Here is a 24,126-nt window from a genome sequence, read left to right on the forward strand (position 1 = left end):
GCCCATTGGTCTGACCCAGTATGGTCGTTCTTATGATTCATGGATAAATTGCACAGAGATCTAAATCATTCCTGAAGCAGATTGGTGGTGAACATATGAAGGAGCTCCTTGGGAAACTAAGAGATCACTTTCAAAAAATTGGGATATGGATCTAGATGTGTCCCAGTGACCCAATTCTATGAGATGCAAAGCACCCTGAACCCCCACTGGCACCTTCTAGAAGATGCTCAGCACTTTGATGAGTGAGACCATAAAAATTATGCAGGGACTGATTTTGCACAACATAGAATTTTTTTTGTAAACCAAAGGAACAAATAAAATACATAACTGCAAGAAGAGACCTTTAGCGCTGTTGCATAATAAAAATATCTACTTGGAATAGATTTTCATTTTGATTAAGGGCAAACGACAACCACTTTAGTATGAGAACTGTTCAAGTAAGTTTTAATAGAGTGCACCAGTGAAAGTGAATCAAGATGACTTGCATCAAAATTTGTTTGAATAAACACCAGGTAAAAAGGGGCTACAGTTGTTTCTTTCCAAACACCACCCTTTTTCTAAGGCAACAATACACGTTCATTTCAGAATATAACTGTTACAGAAAGCTACATCACAGTATAGTACAGCATGTAAAATCCACCTCTGTCAAGAAGCCATTATTGAATGGCACATTAGCTACACTTACAGCCTTCTAATTTAGAGTTACAGAGTTTACCACAGCTTTTAATTTTTTTTTTAAAGTGACAGATTTTGAATGAACTTTCTATTCTCCACAAGAGTGTGCATATGGGGGGATATTACAGTAATTACGACATTAAATAACATTGCACAACCAACCTCTATGGTTAATTCAGTACAAAATAACAAGTATTAAAAGGTACCATTACTAGTGGTTTTACATAGTTTATATTACTAATTATGGAAGGAATTTTTTTTCCATAGGCAAATGCCTAAATTACAAAGCTGCACATTACAGGCATAATGATGTGGTATAAATACAAGAAATCTGGTAAAATATTAAACACAAACAAGTTACATGGGAACAAATTGTACAACCACATAAGATAAATCAATCATTATTGTTTAGCAGTAAAATATCATAAGGAATTGCATGTTGTCTTTGGGGGCAAATATTCCAAAAGCCAGTAAATTCCTGAGGTGGTATTATTAACTCATACAATTGGTCAACACTTCAAATTATTTTGTGCTATGAAACAGTCCCAACATTAATATATTTCCATATGCTAGAATTTGCAATATATTGAAGGCAGCAAACAAGTGATATTTTACATCATATTATTTAAATGAAATAATTTGCTCTTCTCCATTTTGATGCTACATTTTCAAGAGTAGAGTAAGCATTATAATTTGCACACAAAAAACATTACCTAGATGTGATTTCTGTTCCCAAGCAGCTCTCAGCTGGCCCAAGGCAAAATCTTTTTAAATCTGTAAGTGCCAACACTGTAAACATGTTTGTATTTTTCAGCTAAATACTGTCCAATACCAAGGAGAAGAACCAAACATAAGCAGGAACAGTCTTGTGTACCACAAAAGCCGATTTATCGACTTCTGATTCAAATTCACATATGATTTTTAAATAACTAAAAATGGTCATGCTACAGTTGTGAAAACTATTTTTGTGCATTTTGACTCTGGACACAGTTTTAAAAAAAATGCATGATAGAATTATTAAAACCACCAAAAATGTAAATAGTGATAGGGAAGAACTTTTTTAACTCAAAGCATCAAACATACACTTTTGTGCAGAAATCTAGACAACTATACAAGATCTGTATTTAAGCAATCATCTTTTTTATTATACAACTCTATGAACATAAAATGAACAGAATGCTCTATATACTTACCTGTACATGTGAACATAACTTCTTTAGCTACAGTTATTTAGTATAGGTCATACTGAATTTAATTTTACAATTCAGAATAACTATGTATAACCTTATTGCAATAGGGACAATTTCTACATGGGGAGTTTCACAGGCCAATCACACTAGGCGTAACCAGTACATTCAAAACGTAAGTGTAGTTCACGTATGAATTTTCCCTGATCCCATAAACTTAGTTTCTCTTTACAGCTTAAGCTCATTTGCAATTTTGGATGCAATGTTCTTAAATGCAATCGAAGTCCCAGATATTCTCTTGAAGCGGACTCCATTGAGTGACAATCGTGGCAATTTGCAGACTTCCATCTCCCATTGAACAAGACTATCCTGTCGTGCATCACCATGAACACAGAAGAGCAAAAACCTCTCTTTTTGTTCATAGTCACAGTTATTAGCATCTAACACTTTTCGAATCTCTCTCATCATATCATTCGGGTCCATGGAGCTAGTGGTCTTCATACTCCATGTGAATCGCAAAGAACGTGGTTTGGAATCTTTGCTATCCTCCTTTTCTCGGTCTTTTGGTTCCCCAGAAGCACTCCTGGAGAGAGAAACATGTTGCACACTCAAAAGTAAAATCCAGAAAATAGATTTAAGTGCTAGAAAATAATAAAGTTTAAGAAAATCCTAACTGTAATACAGTAAAGCTGTGTTATCCGGCACTTTACCAACCAGAAAGCTCTAGAAACTGGCATTTCAGGAGGGGGTTAGGGGTGTGGGCTCTGTGAGGGAGTTTGGATGTGCGAGGGAGCTTGGGGCAGAGGGTTGGGGCATGGGAAGTGTTTTGGGATGCCAGATCCAGGCGGCGCTCACCTTGGGCAGCTCTCTGCAAGCGGCAACCTGTCCCTGCTGTTCCTACATGGAGGCGTGGCCATGGGGGCTCGGTGCATTGTCCCTACCCCATCCTGAGTGCTGGCTCCGCTGCACCCATTGGCCAGGGACCGTGGCCAATGGGAGCTGCGGGGGCGGTACCTGCAAGTGGAGGCAGCGCGCAGAGCCGCCTGCCTGCGCATCTGCCTAGGAGCAGGAAGGACATGTTGCCACTTCCAGGAAGCCGCCCGAGGTGAGCACCGCCCGGATCCGGCAACCCGCACCCCCTCCCGTGCCCCAACCCCCTGCCCCAATCCCCCTCCTGCACCCAAACTCTCGCCCAGAGCCCACTCCCCAACCCCCAGCTCTGAGCTCTCACACACACCCAAACTCCCTCCCTCTTAGTTAACCGGAATTTTTGACTTACCGGCACCCCCCCATTCCCCCAACATGCCGGATAACAAAGCTTTTATTAGTATATGCAATGGTAACCACAGATAGATACACATCCCTTTGCACTGCTGTAGCAGGAGACAGTGGAATCTACATTTTAAGAAATATCTTTTGATTTCTATTGAGCTCATGATTTGGAGCATACCATACAGCAACAAAAGGTATTAATTTGTGGGACACATGGTCTGGATGTGTAAACATACTGTAAAAGCAGCAAAGGAAGGAAACCCACCCTGCATTCCACACAGAAGTTTTTGCTTTCATGCTTGTGCATGAAGAGAAACTCATTTCCTATATTTACAAATTGGGGAGCATTATGCTCACAATTAACCCAATTTGTTTTTACAGATTCTTTAGGGACTTTTGACCCCTCTTTCTCTTCTTTTTTAAAGTGACCTTATATTTTGGCAACATCCTATTTTAACTGATGCAATAGAATTTTATATTACAATTACTCAACTGGGTGGGCAAACAGCTTCTTTGTCTCTCATAACAATACAAAGTCAGAAGACACGTAATGGAATAATGAGGGAGAGAGACAAAAATGTAATTTTAGTTGATAAAATGACAGATAAAATCCCAAGTAATTCTCTTTTAATGAACACAAACAGTGGGACTATAAAGCTTCTTTACCCATCAGCTCACTCAGCATAGGTAAGTTTGGAACGCAGTTTTGTAAAATAGTACTCATTTTAAATTTAAAAAGAGTTCCAGATTCTGCTATTTCTTTTCCCAGATGCCCGAGAGCTGCTGATGCTACCACCCACTAATGAGGAGAAGGTGTTTCATTGGCATGGGCTGTTAAATGAAGAGTGGAGGTCAATTTCAGACCAGATTTTCCTCACCCTCATTTTCCCCATTTCCTTTCCTTGCATCTCTGCTGTTCTCCCTTCATTCCCCACCTCCTGCCCACTTGTACTTCTTGGGCAAGCAACTTAGTTCTCAAAACACTGCCTTACTCAATCACGCTAAGGCCACCACTGCTGGGCAAAGCCCTCCACGACAGTCGTTACTGGTATTATTTTTACTTAAAATGTGCCAGTTGTTACACAAACACATAGGAAAACAGTCTCTTCCCCTATATTTAAAGTGCTATATTCAACAATGAGGTTCTCTCCCCCCACCCCCAAACAATAACCTGCCACTTCATTTAATAAACTTTTCACTATTCAGAGAGGAGCAGAACCACTCTAGATAGCTTTTAAAAAAGCATGCTTTTTAAACATTAAAAATTGATGGTTTATTTTCATTGCTGCCACCACATCAGTATTAGAAGACTTGGCACAGCAGCACAGTCGAGATTTGGACTCATGTAGCATTTCAGGAAGTGGCCTGATGCCCAAGACATAGTAGGCTGCAGGATAACCAGGAGGCAGCAGAGAAAGTTAGAGAACAGGAATGAGTGGTGAGATCAGAGCTGAAATCCACTGCCATGATTAATTAAATTAACAGACTTGACTATACTATAGTGTCAGCAGCTTAAGGACATAGGGGAAAAAATGCTGAAAGAGGTAATTAAACACACAGTATATTAGTTATACTAAGGAATGTATACTGTTTAAAGAGCTGCTGCTCTTTTAAATACAGATGCTTATTAAATGTTCTCAGAAATAAGCCATTCTTTTTTATATTTAACCATTTTAGAGTATAACAATAACTGCAGTGTGTGTTCACTGTTTATTCATTAGATGCTTCATGAATATACACCTGCTTTACCAAGCACATTAAAAAGGCAGAGTCAACATGCTGAGACATGCTAGAAGAGAACATATACTGAAAGGCAAACACACTGAAGAGTATGTTATTGCTTATGTTACAGCTACAGTTTTGTTTGTGTGTGTAGTGGTTGCCGCACAAAGTCAATATTTACAATTACCACCCAACAATATCTGAATACCACTGTTATTTTTAAGTGTAAAGAAACACTGATACCTCAGACATTACAGGGTGCTCACTGTTGGTGAACAGTGACTTTTAAATGATGAATACAATATGTGACTATATTAATATTTTTACTCTACATGTACACATTAAGTATTAATCTATATATTTGCTACTTAAACCTATATTATATTAAACAACATTAAACATAAGAATATGTTTAAAGAAGAGCCCTATGATTTGGTTTAATCTTGTAGCTGGGATTGCTTTCATAGTACTGTGTTAACTTATCAAGTTTGCTTCTTTACAAAATGTACAATACAAAACACAGTTTTGAACATATATCTACAAGTATTTAAAAATCAAAAAGTGAATTTCCAGGGAATTAAGAGGGATGGGCAGGGACCCACAGCAAAACATAACATTTTAAAAATACAAGTTATTTAGGCACTATTCTATTTTAAATCCTGGTTAAAAATCTTTCAGAAATCACTTAAACTTTTAACACAAAGGACCTAGCAGCGAAGTATTAATCGTGGCTCCTCACCTTGAGGTGTCAGTTCTGCCACTGGCTTCGCCTTCACTTGGATCCCTCAAAACAAAGTTAAGGTTGAGATTCAATGATAAAGACGAAAAAATAAAAGTCAAGAGAACCCATATCTATAACAGAGTTAAAGTAACTACCGAGCAAAGATTCAGCATAAAAATGTCATATTTACTAATTTTTGTTAAGTACTATTTTTCACAGCTGCAAATTTGACTTCCCTTTAGGATACCCCAATTTATTGCAACCCTGATATGTAATTTTTTTTTTAAACTCTTGGTAAGATTAGCATAAGTTAAATTAAATTAAATAAAATAAAATAATGGAGATATTCTATCTCCTAGAACTGGAAGGGACCTTGAAAGGTCATCGAGTCCAGCCCCCTGCCTTCACTAGCAGGACCAAGTACTGATTTTGCCCCAGATCCCCAAGTGGCCCCCTCAAGGATTGAACTCACAACCCTGGGTTTAGTAGGCCAATGCTCAAACCACTGAGCTATCCCTCCCCTCTAAGTTACAGCGTTCTGGCCTAATGCAGACTGAAAAATGGCCATATACGATTCCAAAAAGTATAGTTATAGCACTTTAGTCAATGAGGACATGAACCAGAGAGGTGCTATGAGCCCTCAACTACTATTGAAACCAAATATAGCCAGCTGCAGTGCTCAGCTCCTCTCTGGGTCAGGCCCTTGGGCTCTAATCCTGGAAACATTAGGCATCTGCTTAGCTTTAAGCATGGTCACATATTTAGAGCTAAGCATCTGCCCATGAGTTTCTTGGATCAACCCGAGACCCTAATTCAAAAGGTTACGTATGCATCTGTTTAACTTTAAGCGAACAAATTATCCAATTGAATTCAACAGCACTACTGATGGGCTTTAAGTTAGGCAGGTGCTTAGGTCCCTTGCTGAATTGGCATCATGATTTGTAAAATAATTGCTTAACAATATGCTTTAGTAGCCTCTGGCTGTTTGGGGAAAAAAAAAAAAAAAAGATATGCACAATGCATAGTATGTAAGCCAAGATATCAAAATCTGATAAGTGGGTACATTCCCAGTGCTGCATTACAAGCATTTTAGTAAATATTTTAAAAGATTTATTTAATCCAGCACATAACACCCTTCAAAATTATTCTATATGAACACCTAATTAACTGACCATCTAGATATCGTTTGGCACAAATTATTAATACACATTTCAACAAAATGCCTCAATACTCTGTACCCTAAGCAAGATGCATTTTAACTAATGTATAAAAGCATTTATTGTATATAAATACCCTACATACTTACCAGAAAAACACATGCAATTGCCAGAAATAAAATAAAATAAAATAAAATAAAAACAATCCTTCTGGATACCTTTGTAAACAATATACATATAAAGCTATTGCTCACTAGGGTAATGTTTCATATTATCAAAGACATTAAGAAATAAATTATTAACATCAAGACTGAGACAATCCAAACACAGTCAAAACAGTTAATTTAAGATTGGTAGAATATAACAAAATATCTTTGAGGCAAGCCCCCCGCCCCCCAATCACTCATCTGAGAGGCAGGGAATGTCAAGCTTTTTTAGTTTGATGAAATTATTAACACTGCTGAGAAACAATTCTAACTACCTGTTTCGGGAGTGTTTAATTTTTTTAAAAAAGGGTTAACAGCAAAAGTCTCTGAGGTTTGAAATTTAGGACTTGTAGTCACGGACACCAAGAAAACACCAGAAGTTAGTGCTAAAATTCTAAGAAAAAGCTATAATTAATAATCAGATCTAAAACAAAAACAATCCTCCATCATGCATAGAAGTAATTTTGTGTTACAGTTTGATTTAATTAGGAGACAACACTGTCAGTGTGTCCTATATAAATCTATCAACTGCATATGATGAAAAAGCAGAAGTCTAAAACTGGCTATTAAAAAAAAAAAAAAATCACCATGCTTCGCAATGTTATATGCATACCATTTTATTTAATACAGTCTCAGAATGACATTTATAACGACTAACAATTAACGTATCCTCCTGAAATGATTAATTACTTAGTAGAAAATGCACTTCACCCCATTTGGAATTTTGTTGCACAAATAGAATGACAGAGCACTTAGTAGCGGGTTGTAATGTTCAGAAAGGGAACAGAAAATGAAAATGTTTCCACTATATATATATGCTGCTAATGCCATTAATGTAGGTTCAAAGTTCTGTATCCTCAAGTTTGGAAGAAATTCTGGCAAAGGTAGATAATACATCTTAATTAGATAATTAACCACACATTGTCAGCATCTTAGATTAATCTTATTTTAAGAGGATCAGACTGATTTTTATTCTGAACCTGTCATGCTATTTAATTCCATCTCCCCCTTCACATTTTGTTCATGAGATCAGCTTGTACATTGCAAGAAACTATTCTTGTCACCTTGTAACTATTCTTATACTAAAATGGCAAGTTTCACTTAGGAAGGGATTTAAGACTAGAAAGCATATCTGTGGAATTTAATATAAGATATTATGATTCTCCAAAGAAAGCAAAGATCTATGGGATTTAATTCTGTTGTGAAATTGACAGTTGTGCAGTAGAGTGCTATTTGTAACCTCTGTAACTTGCCTACTACTTTCTGAAAATTGTAGGTAAATCCCTGCAGCGGTTTCAAATGAAAATCAATTGATCAGCTACTGCCAGACATAAGTGAAATGTGAAAATTAAGTTTTCTGTAAGAAAGCTTTTAAGGTAATCGTGTAAACAGTCACTTAAGATCAAATAATGTATCTATATAGCTTATGTTTTTCTGTGGCATCCATCATGGTTATATGTAAACATTGCTGTGCTTCCTTGACTTTCAGATTCTTTATCAATTGCTTCAAAAATAAGTTTAAATGAAAGAAAAAAGGTTACTTAATGTTGACACAAATGAGGATTTCCAGATGCTAGCAGTTAGTGTACACTTTTACATGTCATTTTTACTGTCCTCAATGAGAAACCAAAATTCTCTACAATAACCTGTGAATAGGGAAAACACTGATTTTGTTTGAATAGAGAAAGTTCTCTAGTGATTAATAATCTTGCTATTGTAGGAATGGGCTTTGTAATTAATTACATCTATATCACTTGATTACAATTCATCATTAAAATGTAAATGTTCTCTTTAATGTTACATGATCATTTGTTTAATGAGAGCATATCAATTTTGCAGATTGAGATATTAAATTTTTCATGTATATATCAAACTACCCTTTCAGTTGTGCAAACCAAACCCCATTTTTATTTTTTTTCCTCATAGTGATGTAAATAGGAAAACATTGTAGTTATTGCATGAAATGTGTGACTATTTTGTTTAGGACTGTTGATTAATCACAGTTAGCTCAGGCGATTACCTCAAAACATTAAATTGCAATTAAAAAAATTAATTGTGATTAATTGCACTGTTAAACACTACAATACCAATTCAAATTTATTAAATATTTTTGGATGTTTTTCTACATTCTCAAATGTATTGATTTCTATTACAACACAGAATACAAAGTGTACAGTGCTCACTTTATATATATATTTTTGATTTACAAATATTTGCACTGTAAAAATGATTAAAAAAATAGTATTTTTCAATTCACCTCATGAAAGTACGGTAGTGCAATCTCTTTAGCGTGAAAGTGTAACTTACAAACGTAGATTTTTTTTTGTTACATAACTGAACTCAAAAACAAAACAATGTAAAACTTTAGAGCCTACAAGTCATTCAGTCCTACTTCTTGTTCAGCCAATCACTAAGAGAAACAAGTTTGTTTACATTTATGGGAGATACTGCTGCCTGCTTCTTATTTACAATGTCACCTGAAAGTGAAAACAGGCATTCGCATGGCACTTTTGTAGCCGGTGTTGCAAGGTATTTATGTGCCAGATGCGCTAAACACTCATATGCCCTTTCATGCTTTGACCACCATTCTAGAGGACATACTTCCACGCTGATGATGCTTGTCAAAAAAATAATGCGTTAATTAAATTTGTGACTGAACTCCTTGGGAGATAATTGTATGTCTCCTGTTCTGTTTTACCCACATTCTGCCATATATTTCATGTTATAGCAGTCTCGGATGATGACCCAGCACATGTTCATTTTAAGAACACTTTCACAGCAGATTTGACAAAAAGCAAAGGTACCAATGTAAGATTTCTAAAAATAGTTATAGCACTCGACCGAAGATTTAAGAATCTGAAGTGCTGTCCAAGATCTGAGAGGGATGAGGTGTGAAACATGCTTTCAAAGTCTTAAAAAAGCAACACTCCAGTGTTGAAACTACAGAACCCAAACCAACAAAGAAGAAAATCAACCTTCTGCTGGTGGCATCGGACTCGGATGATGAAGATGAACATGCGTCAGCACGCAGTGCTTTGGATCGTTATTGAGCAGAACCAGTCATCAGCATGGACACATGGCCTCTGGAGTAGTGGTTGAAGCATGAAGTGACATATGAATCTTTAGTGCATCTGCATGTAAATATCTTGTGACGCCGGCTACAACAGTGCCATGTGAATGCCTGTTCTTACTTTCAGGTGACATTGTAAACAAAAAGCGGGCAGTGTTATCTTCTGCAAATTTTAATCAAACTTGTTTGTCTGAGCAATTGGCTGAACAAGAAATAGGACTGAGTGGGCTTATAGGCTCTAAAGTTTTACATTGTTTTACTTTTGAATGCAGTTTTTTTTGTACACAATTCTACATTTGTGAATTCAACTTTTATGATAAAGAGATTGTACTACAGTACTTGTATTAGGTGAACTGAAAAATTTCTATTTCTTTTGTTTTTTACAGTGAAAATATTTGTAAATCAAAAGTATAAGTGAGCATTGCACACTTTGTATTCTGTGTTGTAATTGAAATCAATATATTTGAAAAATGTAGAAAACACCCAAAAATATTTAAATAAATGGTATTCTATTATGGTTTAATCATGTGATTAATTTGTGAAAAATATCCAGGAAATAAAGCAAACACAAAAAATTCACAGAAGTCTGGTACTAACCTGCGAACAAACTTGGAAGTTATCTTGCTTATAATACCAGTTGAAGTGCCCCTTCTAGCGTGTGTAAATGCACCAGTTTCATGTGAAGGTGAGGCAGGTGGTCCATTGTAAGTGGCATTGCGCCGCTCCCGTAACTGCTCACCGTGGAAAGTGCTTCGACTTGAACTCCCACGAGGAAAGCGGGTTCGGTCTGGAGTAGTAGTGCTAATACTATGAGCTGATGGGGAAGCAGCAGGCACTCTCTGAGTTGCACTGCTGGGAAAACAGAAGAATGCTTAACACAAGACAACCTCCCATGTTATTTTTATTTATATATTTGGGAGACTGTTCACTCCTCCTATGAAAAAAAAAATGCTGACTGATTTCAAACTCTGACCACCTGACTTGCGTGTATGAGAGCTGAAATCTTTCCAGCATTCTCCTTGAGGAACACAGTTGAAAAAAAACCATATACACCGCCCTTCCACAAATATATATGAATATATATATATATATGATATTGTGATACCAGTTTTAAGCTCTTGAAACTGAAAGAGGAAATTTTATAGTGCTTTTCCTGACACCAATAGGTGCAAAGTAATCTTCAGTGCTAACAGGTTTACAATTTATAATTCAGTTTAAATATGTCAGCATATATATTCTATGGATTGAGTCTGCATCAGATAAACATGTAGCTATTGCTGTTTTCCAGGAATTATCTGATGACTGAGATCTAGTTCAGAGATATGTTTATTGTGTGATATGAGCAAAATATGATGTGTCCTGAACAAAACTGAACCTAAACCACATGTAGCATTGTTACTCAAACGAATGAATTTTAAAACTATATTGGAGTACTGTATGACGCAATACATTAAGAATATATATACTATATTAATATAATTTATGTTAACAATAGTTTGTACAGAATTTTGAAGATGTAAAACACTATGCAGACGCTATGTATTATATTACCTTGGTCGATAAGCTTCAGTGCCATCTTTGATGGTTGGTAGCGTAACTTTTATAGGATGACCAGAGGCAGACATAGATTTCTGGTGTCGAGGTCGTGTTGATACAGCAGGAGCAACAGCGGAGCCTGCAGAAGATGTGCTACTCGCAGACATTTCTGTTAGGCTTTTATCACAAGAAAGGAAGGAGGGCCACAACAATAAGAAAAAACACATTAGATGTGCTTAAAAGTCAATTCCAACAACAGAAAAGTTCATGTCAAACCCTGCAACTAGATAAAAAACTCTGCAATAAAATTAAAAAAAACCAAACAACAAAACAGACTTACAATGATTAGTCATAAAAACAATGTTATTTTTGGTAAAAATGCACATTTTTATAATCAATTTCCATGGAAAAAATCTCATTCAAGGATACTGCAGGATGTTTTTTTATTGCTTACATTCATATAGATAAGACTATTTTCCTTTAAATATACAAGAAGCTAAACAATAACTTTTTTCAGTAAGATTGCCAGCATATTTTCCATTATAACTTTGCCTAACTTTACCTGTTTGGGCTTAAATTTTCCATGCTAGGTATCTGCCTCAGCCTGATTTTTTAGTGGGGAAAACTTCAGCCAAAACACAGTTCATTGTTTCTCAGAATGACACTAGGGAAAAATACCTTCTCTAATTTAGAAACAGTCTGCCACCACTTTAAAATTATTATTATTTTTTTTTAAATGAAAACCCTAGTACCTTCATGCTTTCCGGCAGGGACTTGAAATTGGTCAGAGATGTGCCTTCTACAATTCTGGTGAAAATCTGCCCAAATTTGGCCAAGTTAACAGCCTTTGAAATATCTCCGTTCACACACACTCATTAGAGACCTGTTAGAGTTTAGCACCTAAAACCTCCAAAGATAGTATGTGATCATGTAATTAAAGACTATATCATAATACATGTGCACAGAGGGGCCAAATTAAGGCTGTACAGACAATTCTGTCATTGCCTAGCTTTTTAGTGCTTGACGTTGCATCTTACATCCTCTTTTAATGCAGTTTTTCTTCAGTATCTCTGTCTCTCTCACACACACATTCCCATACAGAATGTTTCCATCAGAAGTTGATCATCCTGAGAATGTGCCTTATGTATCACATTACTGCCTCAACCGTGCATCTCTGGAGCCATAGGCTCAAATAGTTATTGTGTTTTTAGTCACTAGTGGACATTTGTCCACCTGTCAAAGTGACCACACAATTTTTCATAATTCATAGCCTCTGCTTAATTTGTCACAGGACTGAAATAAGCAAAACCACTGCAAGTTAGGACTGGAGTACAGGGTATTGGGCAGAGGTGTACGGAGAAGATGCTTACTACAGTTACCAAAGATAACTAACTTCAGGATTGACTCACTTTCATGCATCCAATTGAAACACTAAATACAAACTGAACATCAAATATGTATAGCTAATAATTGCAATTTCCCTAAATCAACCACTTCTTACAAGCACTGACAATCTACATTAACAGTTAGGAAATTCTCACTTTTTATATTGCAGGTTCCTAAATTAATGGATGGTAACCAACACATAAAAAGACTCCTACAAAGAAGCTCATAGGAGTAGACTGCAGTAAGTTAAAAACTCTATTGAATTCTCCTCATGATGTTTTTAGGAAATTTCCCTGTAGTGGGGCGGCTCCCCCACTCCAGCAGAAAAAGAGTTAAAGTCAGCCCTGGGAGAAGGTTGTGGCTGAGAGCTGCTAAGCTGGGCCATGCCCCAATCAGGCCACAGCTGGCCTGTATAAAAAGGCTGTGAGCCAGAGGCCCAAGAGGAGTTCCTCTCTAGGCTGGGAGAGAGCCGGGCCTGGCTGCCTGCAGAAAGGGTACTGGGAGTGAAGCAGGGCTGGGGAGAGCCAGAGGAGCAGGGGAGCTCCACGCTGGCAACTCCCCAGGCTGCAGGGCCTGGTCCAAGGCCCACAGAGGTACTGGGAGGCAGAGGAAGGCAGCAGGTCCGAACCCCCTTGCCTATGATGAGTGGCTTTTACACTGCAGTCTGCCCCAGGGAGCAGGGGCTTGGTGATGACTGGCAGTAGCCCAGACTGAGGCAAGGTGGGGATTAGAGGGTTAGGGGTTTCCCAGAGAGGGGAGACCCATAGAGACTGGTGGGGATATTGCCAGGGGTCAGCCCCAGGGTAAAGGAGCACCGGGGTTCGGGAGGGACACGGGGCCAGCTACAAGCGGGACACCAGCCCTGCAGAGGGTGCTCTGGAGGCTGGAAAAGAGCTAATTCCCAACAACCAGCAGGAGGCACCACAGGGGTGAGTCCCACACTTTTACACTCCCCTTTAATGGAAAGAGTTTTGAAGGTCTCAGAGGGCATAGGAGCAAGGCCTCCTAACCCTACAGATCCAAGGTATCCACCGGGAAGACAGCGAAAGAATCATAAGGCAGGAGCCATCACGAATGGATAGCAGCCCCTCTGCATAAATAAGATGGCACTCCTGGCCTCTGGCAACGTTGCTCATGTGGCATGGACCCCTGCAACTATAGCCACAGAAGAGACTCCACATAAGGTGTTGGTATTCCACACACATTCAGGAGTAACCAGCGGACCAGTATCAGAGAGTGGCAGGTTCCCCAAAACTCTTTAGAGGGAAGCACCATGGAGCATCAGCAGAGGGATTCCTTGGAAGGGCAAAAGGATAATTTCACAAAGGAAGCACCCTTGTGCATACTTGGAGAGTGGCAGGGCCGGCTCTAACTTTTTTGCCACCCCAAGCAGCGCGGGGGGGTGGTGGTGGTGGGGGGAGGAGCCGCAATCAGCGGCACTTCGGCGGCTGATCTCCCGCACCGCTTCATTCTTCGGCGGCCAGTCCTTCCCTCCGAGAGGGACTGAGGTAACCGCTGACGGATTGCCGCCGAAGACTCAGACATGCTGCCCCCTTCCATGGGCTGCCCCAAGCACCAGTTTGCTGCGCTGGTGCCTGGAGCCGGCCCTGGAGAGTGGGGATCTTATGAGAGTGTCTCTACTGGCATAAACTGAGTGGACAGTCCAGGCTTAGTCACCAATAAAAATAACTGAGGAAACTAAATTATAAAGGGGGGGGGGAGAGAAGGGAGGGTTTAAACACTTCAGAGGTGGAATATACTGATGTACGATCACTGTAATCAAGCATGCTGATTCAAAAACTATTGTTAATATTTTAAGTAAATCCTTCTCCAATTATTTTGAATTGTAGAGAAAAGAGCAATGAGACAAGGTAATCTAGAGAAAATCAACTACTGTCAAACTCAGAGCTCACACAGTAAATATTTAGCAAGCGGAGACCTCCCAATTTCTATATTTTCCCCAGATTTAAATTTCTGTATATAAGTATTTTAACAATATTGTGCTCCTTCTTGCTGCCTGTTTGAATGTTTCACACTGATGTAGTGCATATTCTGCAAACAGAATTATTCCCAAGAAAATGAAGATAGCTATTGCATTTAGAAGTACTTTACTTCAATTTGTTTGCTTGCTAAGTTTGACAGTGTTACATATTTGCTATTAAATGCCTTCACAGCGATCAATCTTCCAAAAAGAGATCAAATGTTAAACACAGCTTGGAATTCTGACAGATGTGGAAGAAAGCGGACTATTTAAATACTTTGCTTATTCAGAAAAATGTGGTGACAATAATACTTTAAAAAGATAGTTAAGATAGATTGCAAGAAGTGCTATTTATGGACCCACTATCTGTCCAGATGATTGCATTTCACAGATAACCAAAGGACTACTGGACTCAGTACAGAGCAGTAGAGAAAACTTAGTTCTCTAGTCCCTATTGTACTTGGTGACATGGTTGTAGTTATCAAATACTACTCCACACGCTTATCATTTAGTAATTGTTGCTACATAAATGGGTTTCTTCCATGCTTCCTGAGATCTAGAACCTATACAAATTATACAGGCTCCAATTGCTCAAGAAAGACTTCCAGTCAAAAAGCTATAAAGAGTCCTGTGGCACCTTATAGACTAACAGACATATTGGAACATAAGCTTTCGTGGGTGAATATCCACTTTGTCAGACGCATGTGACATCTGACGAAGTGGGTATTCACCCATGAAAGCTTCTGCTCCAATACGTTAGTCTAGAAGGTGCCACAGGACTCTGTTGCTTTTTACAGATCCAGACTAACACGGCTACCCCTCTGATACTAGTCAAAAAGCTGTTCTTTGACAGAAAATTGGATTTTCAATAAAACAAGGATTTGGGGGAAAGTGTTTGCTTTTTGCAGAAAATTTAGAATTGTCATTTAAAAAACACCTAAATATTGCCTTGATGGTGATATAGTTAGACCAAGGAGCCTGGTTTGTAGAGGAGAAGGAGAATTTAAGGTACTCATATTACAATTTCAGTGAGGTAATGCGACAGCATTTCAAAATTGAAATGTTTCTGTATTTGGCCAAAATTTGTTGGTATTCAAATTTCCACTAAAAATCAAAAATTTCTACAGTAAGAAGAAACATTTTTGACTACTTCTAATTAAATTTTCCAAATATCAACTAGTTAGCTTTGTTACATAAAAAAATTAAAAGTTAAATCTACCTGAAAGAAGAAACGAAAATTGCAAGACGTAAGTAGTCTTATGAGGTTTACCATATTTTGGATTTGAATTTTTGAATACTTGGGTATTTCTAAGGCAGTTATCACAATGCTGTCTGAGCACCCTACAAATTACTTCAACCTTTTTGCTATACAATGCTTTACTGTAACCCTTAACCATCACAAAGTTATACATTAGTTCTTTAAAAGAGACCATGTTCACTATGTAAAGCATACAACAATAAGGCAGAAAGCACTGTAGTTTTAAGAGACATTCTATTACTTGAAAAATACCACAGCATCAGAACTCCTGGCTGCTGTGCTACATAGACTCCATGAGATGAAGTCCCTGTAGGAAAATTTTACAACTTAAGAAAAAAAAAATTGAATATAAGAATTTTCAAATGAGCTTTGAAACTGAAAAAAGCTCTAACAGCTATAAAAGCAAGCCAGGGGGAGATACTTCTCAGACAGAAGGAGTCTAATATCGCAGACAGGGTTTCAAAGTTTTCACATGACCCCCACAAGAACCCGTGTCCTGTCCCATGAGGCCACAGTACTTAAAATGACGACACTGTACATTCAACAAGAGAACATTCTTTCCCGAACTTCCTAGAACAGACACAGTGGTGGTTTTGCCCTTAGGTCAGCTGGGGCACCACACCATTCTTTTTTCTTTTTTTTTTTTTAATTAGAGAAATAAAGTTTCCTTTACTTCTCTTCCATACATCATTCCTAGCTGTTCAATTAAACATGCCCCTTCACGATATAGTCATGCATGGGAATCTGTGCTAGTGCTTTAGTGCCTTCTGTATACTAAGCAGACTGAAGCAGCAGCAGGACTTCACTGAATAATCTGCTAGCCATACTGAAGAGCACCAGGAGTTACTGATAAAACTCTCCTACATATGGCAAAGAGTCCTGTGGCACGTTATAGACTAACAGAGGTTTTGGAGCATGAGCTTTCGTGGGTGAATAACCACTTCTTCGGATGCATGTATTCACCCACGAAAGCTCATGCTCCAAAACGTCTGTTAGTCTATAAGGTGCCACAGGACTCTTTGCTGCTTTTACAGATCCAGACTAACACGGCTACCCCTTTGATACTCTCCTACATATGTGCACCTAATGAAAATTATAATGTTTCCCCAAAAATTTAGGCTCGGGGTGTCTCTGGACGGAGAACTATGGTGTTATGAATTTTGTAAACCAAATTCAAGTTGTCAAAACTGAACAACTACTGTGTGTCCAAGAATTTTTAGACCCTTAACGTAAAATGTTTAGCTTCACCAAAGCAGGAATGAAATCCATCAAAAATGCAGTAGAAACAATAGTCCCAAAGCTAAATAACACCAGATAGAAATTGTTATAATAATGTGTTGTAGAAAAGCCAAAAAACACACACACATAAAAGGTGAAAGGAAAAAAATCTTGTTCAGCTAGTTTCAAAATTCAGTTTCATAAGAAACCAAGCACATGACAAAAAGCCAGCCTTCTCTTAAAAAGAAAATCACAGAAAATTAATAATAAACTGTAAAAAATAATAAGTCACCCAGGGTGGTCTGCCTACCAAATGGATTCCCTGTACAGAGAAGTAATGTGGATCCTGGGGAAGCAAACACTCCCAGTAGCAAACCTGCTGCATTTGGAGATGGAGAAGCCAAGAGAGAATTGATTCAAGTAGTCTGAGCAGTTACTTCTGAAATTGTTTCTGCAGCACTACAAGGCTTACAAGATAATGGGTCACCCAGATCCAGGATATTTGAACGAACAGACGGCAGGACATGAGAGCAACGCAGCTGGCAGGGACAAGTGTGACCATAGCTATGTGAGAAGTTCTATAAATTTTGTGCAATTTCAGAAGCAGGGAGGGCCTGTCACCAACATGGCCCAGTATGGAGGAACAGGTGCAGCAGTACACGGTGCAGTTAGCAACTGGGCAAGTGACATCATCAACCATTTCCACCCATCTGTCGGCCCTTACGTTTGTCAATATGCTGAATAGTTACCAAGATCCTTTTGGTTTTTAGTTGGAGGTTTCTAGCAGGGTGGTCTCAAAGCACTGGTCGTAGGGAGGATACACATTGTTCCATCACTGTTAATACACTTAGGGATCTGGTGCAGATCCTAGAGCCCATACATCAATTTGGACAAGAGGCAGCCTTGTTCAGGGCAGCATTTCTGGTAGCATTTTCTGCGACTTTGAGGATCAGCGAACTAGTACCTGGGTCCTGCAGTGACTCTTGTAGAAGAGCTCTGGCATTAAGGGATATACATTGGCAGGGTGAGTCTGGGATATTAACTTTGAAGAGGTCAAAAATGGATCATAGAGACCAAAGTAAATCCAGTATCTCTTCAAAATCATGGGCAATTAAGAATAATAAATTGTAAAAAATAATAAGTTGCCTGTATACTGTACTATATATAGTTAAATCTATTTAAAAGAAAATATCAATATTTTGTGCAATCAGAAACTTATGATCTATTAGATATTTTAAACTTAAAACTATTTTACCCTATTTTTAACTACCACCTCAGTTCTAATATGCAGCAAGGAAGCCCATCAGTAACCAAAATATAATTCTTACCATGGAAATAATGGATGTCTAGTCCTCTATAGATTCAGATGGAAATGTGGATCAACTGGTTACACTATTATACCCCAAGAGTTCAAAAACATATTTCTAACCCATCCTTCTGTGCTGCTGTGTTAATTATATAGTAGTGTTAGAATGTTCTAAGTGTCATAAAAAATATTTTAAACAATCACTTCTCCCCCTTTCATATGTTACATGGTCCTTTATATATGCAAATTAACAACCCTATTCTTCGGGAATTCAGAGAAAAATACTGCCTGTGCAGTAAAATTGATCGATATGAAACTTCCAACACTATTGATACCATAAGAGTGGATAATGGAAACATAGTAGTTTACTGGCTTTACTCTGATGGGGCTTTTCCATCCTTTTCAACTTTACGGTTTTACATTTAAGTACAGCACTCATAGGCATGTAGGTTGGTGCTTTAAAAATACAAAAGAATTTGTATGCTCCTTCAAATAAATCTCGATATAAATTTTATAGATATACTTTGCACTCAAGTCAGACACTGCAAATTACAACTCCTATTTTGTGAATATTTTGTAAGCTAAAAGTAATTTTAATGGTCTGTGTCCATTAACGTGAAAGATGTTTTGTTAAAAAAATAAAAAATATTTAATACACAGTAATCACCCCAACTACCAAATACAGTAAAAGGGCAGAGTCAACTACAGAAATATTTGGGACAAATGAGATAAGCAAGACTCACAAAGCCCTTTTATGCCAATTAAATAGTTACATCTTATTCAGTAGTTATTAGGGAACTTAAAAAAATTAATAAAAAACCACACACAAAAACTTAGCTATACTGTAAGAAAGAACCATCCTCTGGATCATCCAGAATATTTTATGTCTGAATTGTTTTTCTCTTGTACTCTTTGTACAGTGATGGAGGCAACTCCTGACAATATTATTGCATGGAGAGGGTTAAAGGCAGAATCACAATATTTGTCTAATTTTGTCATAATTTGTCTATCTATGACAAATATTTAGGCACAAATTTTTCAGCAAGATAAAACAAACACGTGTAAAGTTTAACTTGCTCCACACCATAGCATCTTTCATAAGCATATTGGCTAAATGTTTGTTTTAACTTCTGTCTCATACCTCAGCACAAACTCTCAGATTTTTGGCTAAGTCAACTGAGTACCTGTTATCTTTCCCATTCTGTATTGCAGAATAGCGATCTGAAGAGCGCTCACAAACATACGTGTTCCTTCTGGTCATTCCACCAACAGGAAATACGTTGTTCTAGAAGGAGAATAAAAATGAGTGAAGACAGATACAGTTAATTAATATATACACAATTTAAATGAAGTTATCCAGAAAAACACAAATCAGCATATAAGAATATATTTGATTTTAAAGTGTGGCATCTAAATTCCAGACCAGTGGTTTTCAATCTTTTTTCATTCGCAGATCCCTAAAAGATTTCGAATGGTGATGTGGTTCCCTTTGGAAATCTTAGACATTATCTGTGGACCCCCACAGGTCCACAGATCACAAGTTGAAAACCACTGCTCTATGGTAACAACAATCTTTCGCAGACATAGTCTACGGACCCCCAGGGTCCGTGGACCACAAGTTGAAAACCACTGCTCTAGACTGTGTGAGAGAAGACATTAAATGTACAGAACAACTTAATTAAACCTGTTGACACAAGGTACTTATTTGATCATCTATCCATTTCTAATGCTCCCATCACCATGCTGTGTAGGCTCCACTGGAATTCACTGAATAAAAGCAAGGAAACGTGTAGTTAAGGAGAAAACTTGCTTTATTAACATCCAATTCCTGCACACAATAAATAAGTCCTATAGGCCTTGATCATCCAGTGCGACGGGGACACCCACACAGAAGTCACACTGAAGTCAACAGGACTCCATGCAAGTTTAAGGGCTTCCCTGTGTAGATTTAATTGCCCTCACAGCTTCAATCCTACAATTTGTTGTCCTTTGTTGATAATGACAAAAATCTTTCAATCTGCACTGCAGTATTCAATGTCAGTATTCAGCTAAAGTCAGGTATTAACAAGAACTAAGGAGGATTTTGTCCTTAGCCACCATAGTGACTGGTGCCAAATAAATATGTGTAATATTAATAGTAAGAAAAACATTCTCATTGATTTTTTTTTGCTAGTTAAATGTGCTCCCCTACCTAAAACCTATTTTTAAAATGTTTCTGACAGCTAATTATCTCTTAAAGAGCTAATTATAATATAAAAATGTAAAGTAAAATTCTCAATTTTTAGATGGGATTAATTGAATTTTGATTTTTCAAAATGTTTGTGTAGTTGACAAGTTGACATTAATTCATAATTACATGTTAAAATAATTAGTGTACTGTAAGACAGAATGAAGTTTGTAAACATGCAGTACATCTTATAAAGTGTTTTGGAAAATATACTACATTAATACAGATCATTATATTTCAGCATGGCCGATTAAAATACTCCACAATCTATGTAAATGCAAGAAAGCGTGTGGAATAGGCTGTGGTCATAAGACAGACAGTTACTTCAGCAAGGACAAGGCACACGAACACTTGGATCCATACTTTCATTCATTCTAAAATTACAAAAATCTCTCGTACACAATGGGAAATTTGGGATAGCTGCTATGTATTTTAAATAGTGTGTATAGTAGAATCATAGAATCATAGGACTGGAAGGGACCTTGAGAGGTCTTCTAGCCCAGTCTCCTGCACTCAAGGCAGGATTAAGTATTATCTAGACCATCCATGACAGGTGTTTGTCCAACCTGCTCTTAAAAATCTCCAAGTACGACTGTTATGCTTATGTGTCAATATGTTAAAGACACAAAAACAGGCATATTTATGTGAACAGTGCCATTGCCTGCATAGCTCCTTACAGCCAAGAAGAGGGCAAGTTCTTCTCTCTTGAAGGTTTCAAAGGTTTTGCTTATTCTTTTAAAAATGCTTTCAGGCTTATGTATTTTTTACCCTTTTAATGATACATTTGAAGTGTGCTTTTTTTAAAATTACAAACAAGGGGGCCTTTAGACCCAGACAATCCTGAAGTATGGATTGTTGTACAGGAGTTTGAATTTTCAAGTCAATCCACTGCGGTTTTTGATGCTCTTTTAAAAGTAAGCTGAAGCTGCTCTTGAAAGAAACTGAAGCTATGCTGTTTTGAATACAGTACATCTGTCTCCTTTATCCCCCCCTCACACCATAGAACAAAAACTGCAAAGAACTACTGAGTAATCTGAGAAATACAGTTTCCTCATCTGATGTTATTTTAGAATATAGATTAACCAACTGTAACATTTGGTTTTAAACTAAACTGTTACATAATAGGAATCAATGTGTGTTAGGGACAATAAACATTTTCTAACAAATCTAGTCTTTCCCACCACCATGTTAGCCTTAAAATGATTCAGAAATGGGTGAATTTTTTTCACCCCATCCCTCTTTGGCAAATTACATTTTTTTTTTTTTTTTTTTTTTTAACCAACAAGCTATATAGAAAGAGGGAATTTATAAAGGAAATGGTTGTTCAACCTTAACTACAGCTGTAATATCAGATGCCACTACATCTTAGTCTTGCTCATCATGAAACCTCTTTCACAAGTGCTCTAAAATAGTAACAGATTTACAGTGAACAATTACTGTAGTGCTTATTAGCAAGTAAATCAATTTCTCACTCTACCACTAAGATACTTCATTTAATTAGTTCACCGTAAGCAAAGAAATGTTTTTGACATATCAGCCTACAACACACATCAGCATAATCAGTTTTTGGGAGACACAGTTTTGGGAAAGCATGGAAGATTTACAATCCAATGAAATCTAATCTAACAGGACAAAAAGTTCCAGTAAATGTTCCACACAGCCACCACTTCGAGTCCCCCCAGGGAGAGATTTTTAAACAAAATGAAGGCTTAAAAGCAGCTGTGTGACGTATTGCAGACACGGTCTGTGAGAGGAAGGAATCCTTATAATTTAGCAGATTTAAAAGTTGATTTTGTCTGAAGAGAGAATTTCTTTAGCAGCGGCATGGATTCCATCCTTGGAATCCAACATGGAGGTCACAGTGTACTAAATCCCAATGGAAAAAGCAAATTCTTACAGTCTATCACATGGATACTTTTTCCCTGACTGCACTGTACAAGCACTACTATCTTGATACTTAACCAGTTTTTGTCTTCTCTTGAAAAAATTAGCACAGGTTTGAGTCGTATTACAAAATCAGACTTCTGTACTACAAATAAATTTTTCTTATTACGAGTTCATGCTTTTAAATGAAGTATCATAAATTCCTGTAAAGGTAACAAGCAAAAAAATTTGACGGTATGCCCCGAAGACCAATGATACTGCACAAGCCTGCCAACATTTTTAGGTTAAAATATTAAAGTATAAGAAAAAATGCTTCCAATAACTAGTCCAACAGCTGTCTGGAAGCTTTTTTTTTTTTTTTTTATTCTCCCCAAAAGGAGATGCACTGTTTCCAGAGACAACACAATATCAGGTCGATGCCTGGGGTGGACAGAGCAAGCTGCTATTCCATCCCTGTTTCAAAAATAAATTTAATATACAGTCCTCAAATGAAGGACATATCAGATATTAAACTGATAAGAACAGATATAAAACTTAGAAGATAATTTATTTTTAAAAAGCATATACAGCATAGCTTCTTATTGGTACACAGGAATAAGCTACCAAAATACACAGTTAACAGAATATTCACTAACTAATATAAGGCTAATGCTTATATAAGATGCCAAGTATACAGCAGATATTGCCCCAGCCGATTTAAAAACACTCACACTTGGAATTGCAGGCGCTTTCTTTCTTTCTGGACCTACAAGTGGACTTGCTGCCATTTCTCCTTTGGATCCAACTGTAGTGCTGCTAAGTTTACGTGACACATCTTTGTCCCATTCCTCTTTCTGTTCACTTTCCACACTATTTGCCTGAGCCCTTTTTGTGTATGATACAGCAGGAGGAATTGATGGACCAACTGTCAAATAAAAACAAAATTATACTATCTAAAAACAATCATTGCTTCTCCCTCAGTCAATATACTCTGAAGTATGATTCTCTACATGTGGAAAAAAACCTTTGGAATGACTGTAAGACTGCAAGGCTGCTGTATATGCTACCTGTAAAATGTGATCGTTACATACATTGTTATCTTTAAATAAATTTGAACCACCTGTCTCAAATTTGAAGACATGTAGTGTATGTTCAGTACTTCGTGTTACATCTTAGTATTGATTTATAAGTTTCTACTTATATTTTAGTTCTAATTTTAACCGATTTTAACCATCAATTTGCTAAAAAACAAAGCACAGAAAATGGGATGGGCAAAATGATGAAAGGGAAACTGTTCCAAAATATTTTTATTTTTTAAAACCTTTCCCTACTTTAGGGTGG

At 37.4% G+C, this 24,126-nt stretch overlaps 1 protein-coding gene and 1 pseudogene across 12 annotated transcripts in view; both read right to left on the minus strand.

Moving 5' to 3' along the window:
• Positions 1–416: 416 nt before the first annotated feature.
• MARK1 (microtubule affinity regulating kinase 1) overlaps positions 417–24,126 on the minus strand; it is a 112,551-nt gene continuing 88,841 nt past the window's right edge. For 6 of the 12 annotated variants that reach the window (XM_042850197.2, XM_008179061.4, XM_065589409.1 and 3 more), the window contains 6 exons: positions 23,517–23,710; positions 19,880–19,980; positions 11,562–11,723; positions 10,608–10,862; positions 5,596–5,640; positions 417–2,445 (listed from right to left, as the gene is read on the minus strand). In XM_042850197.2, coding sequence (XP_042706131.2) covers positions 2,091–2,445; positions 5,596–5,640; positions 10,608–10,862; positions 11,562–11,723; positions 19,880–19,980; positions 23,517–23,710 — 1,112 coding nt within the window. In that variant the 3' untranslated portion in view covers positions 417–2,090. The remainder of the gene's footprint in view (positions 2,446–5,595; positions 5,641–10,607; positions 10,863–11,561; positions 11,724–19,879; positions 19,981–23,516; positions 23,711–24,126) is intronic. The other 6 variants (XM_065589405.1, XM_005306936.4, XM_065589411.1 and 3 more) reach the window with 3 other exon arrangements.
• On the minus strand, positions 23,182–23,351 carry LOC112058729 (U2 spliceosomal RNA; annotated as a pseudogene).

This window comes from Chrysemys picta, chromosome 3 (assembly GCF_011386835.1).
Source record: "Chrysemys picta bellii isolate R12L10 chromosome 3, ASM1138683v2, whole genome shotgun sequence".
Lineage (NCBI taxonomy): Eukaryota > Metazoa > Chordata > Testudines > Emydidae > Chrysemys > Chrysemys picta.